We start from the raw sequence: 1,308 nt of genomic DNA on the forward strand, positions 1-1,308 counted from the left end.
TCAATCAAACACACACCCACTCACTCACACTCACACATCAGTGACTCATCATCTCTCACACACACACATCAGTAACTCATCATCTCTCTCACACACACACACACACTCACAGACTCACAGTATGTTCTGCAGGGATGAGGGTCGTATAAAGATGGCGATGGGGTGAAGTTGGGCGGCCTGTAACCTCCTCACTGCATTCGCTGAAACATCCAGGATGCAGTGCTTCCCCTGCTGTTCTGCCACCTGTCTGACGCTCTGGACGCTGGTGCCGTACAGGTGGTTGTTGTACTGTCCGGCCTCGATGAACCGGTGACTCTGAATGTCTTTCTCCATCTGTTCACGTGACGGCACGAAGTGATAGTCGCGGCTGTCCACCTCGTACTCGCGCTTGGGCCGCGTCGTGTCTGTCAAACACAGGAAGCCTCTTCAGCGAGTCTTGTGTGCAGAAAACAGTCCGAACAAACACTCGCCTGCCATTCATAGAGTTTATCATCGTCATATGTGGATTATAAGGAGAAGTGCTGCTCGTTGTGTGTGTCGCGGGTCAGTCAGACCAGGGTTATTACTTACCTAAACCTTAAAGAAAGTACTGAAATAACTTTAACGGCATCTTCTGATCAGACTGTAGAAGTGTTTCTGTCTTGCTTTCCAGTTCAAATGTCTAAAGATCATGACACATTTACCAGAGAAGCAAAATGACAGAAGATAATAAGTCTTGCTTTCTGAGAAATTCAACACAATTTAATAAAAATATAAAACGAGAACAAATATCTGTCAGAAAATAATCAACTTAATTCAAAGGGAAACAAGGTTTCATTCCCCACTGACAGATGTTTGTTCTTGTTTTAATCATAAACTCACTTCATTTTGTTCAATTTCTCGATATTTGTGCTGGAAAACAAGACAGAAACACTGAGGAAGAGATTCATTAATGAACATTTAATGCCATGACTTTATGAATGTAAGACTCTCTGCTGTGATTTAAGACCTTTTTAGGCTTTTATTTTATTTTATTTGAGGAAGGCTGAATCTTAAGACTGTTAGGCTGCATTTACACTGCAGGTCTTAATGCTCAGATCCCATCTTGTGTCCCGTCTGTTTACATTCACTTCAGACGCGACTGGTATCTGATATCTGTGTTTAAATTAATTCCCGCACAAAAGGATTGTCTGCAGTCAGCTCGTTAGAGGTGGAATTCTTTAGTGAAATAAAGTAGCGCCAAGATGATCAAGATGATGATGAATTCGAATGAATTAACGAGAGAGAGAGAGAGAGAACGAGTGAGTGTGAAGCTTGTTAAGCTTGTTG

General features: G+C 42.4%; 1 protein-coding gene across 1 annotated transcript in view; it reads right to left on the bottom strand.

The window, feature by feature from the left end:
* The window catches only part of dlg4b (discs, large homolog 4b (Drosophila)), a 38,267-nt gene that overhangs the window by 4,070 nt on the left and 32,889 nt on the right, over positions 1–1,308 (bottom strand). Inside the window, exon 16 of the mRNA XM_016565423.1 lies at positions 119–424. Coding sequence (XP_016420909.1) covers positions 119–424 — 306 coding nt within the window. The remainder of the gene's footprint in view (positions 1–118; positions 425–1,308) is intronic.

The sequence above is a fragment of the Sinocyclocheilus rhinocerous genome, unplaced genomic scaffold (genome assembly GCF_001515625.1).
Source record: "Sinocyclocheilus rhinocerous isolate Xijiao unplaced genomic scaffold, SAMN03320098_v1.1 scaffold2167, whole genome shotgun sequence".
Lineage (NCBI taxonomy): Eukaryota > Metazoa > Chordata > Actinopteri > Cypriniformes > Cyprinidae > Sinocyclocheilus > Sinocyclocheilus rhinocerous.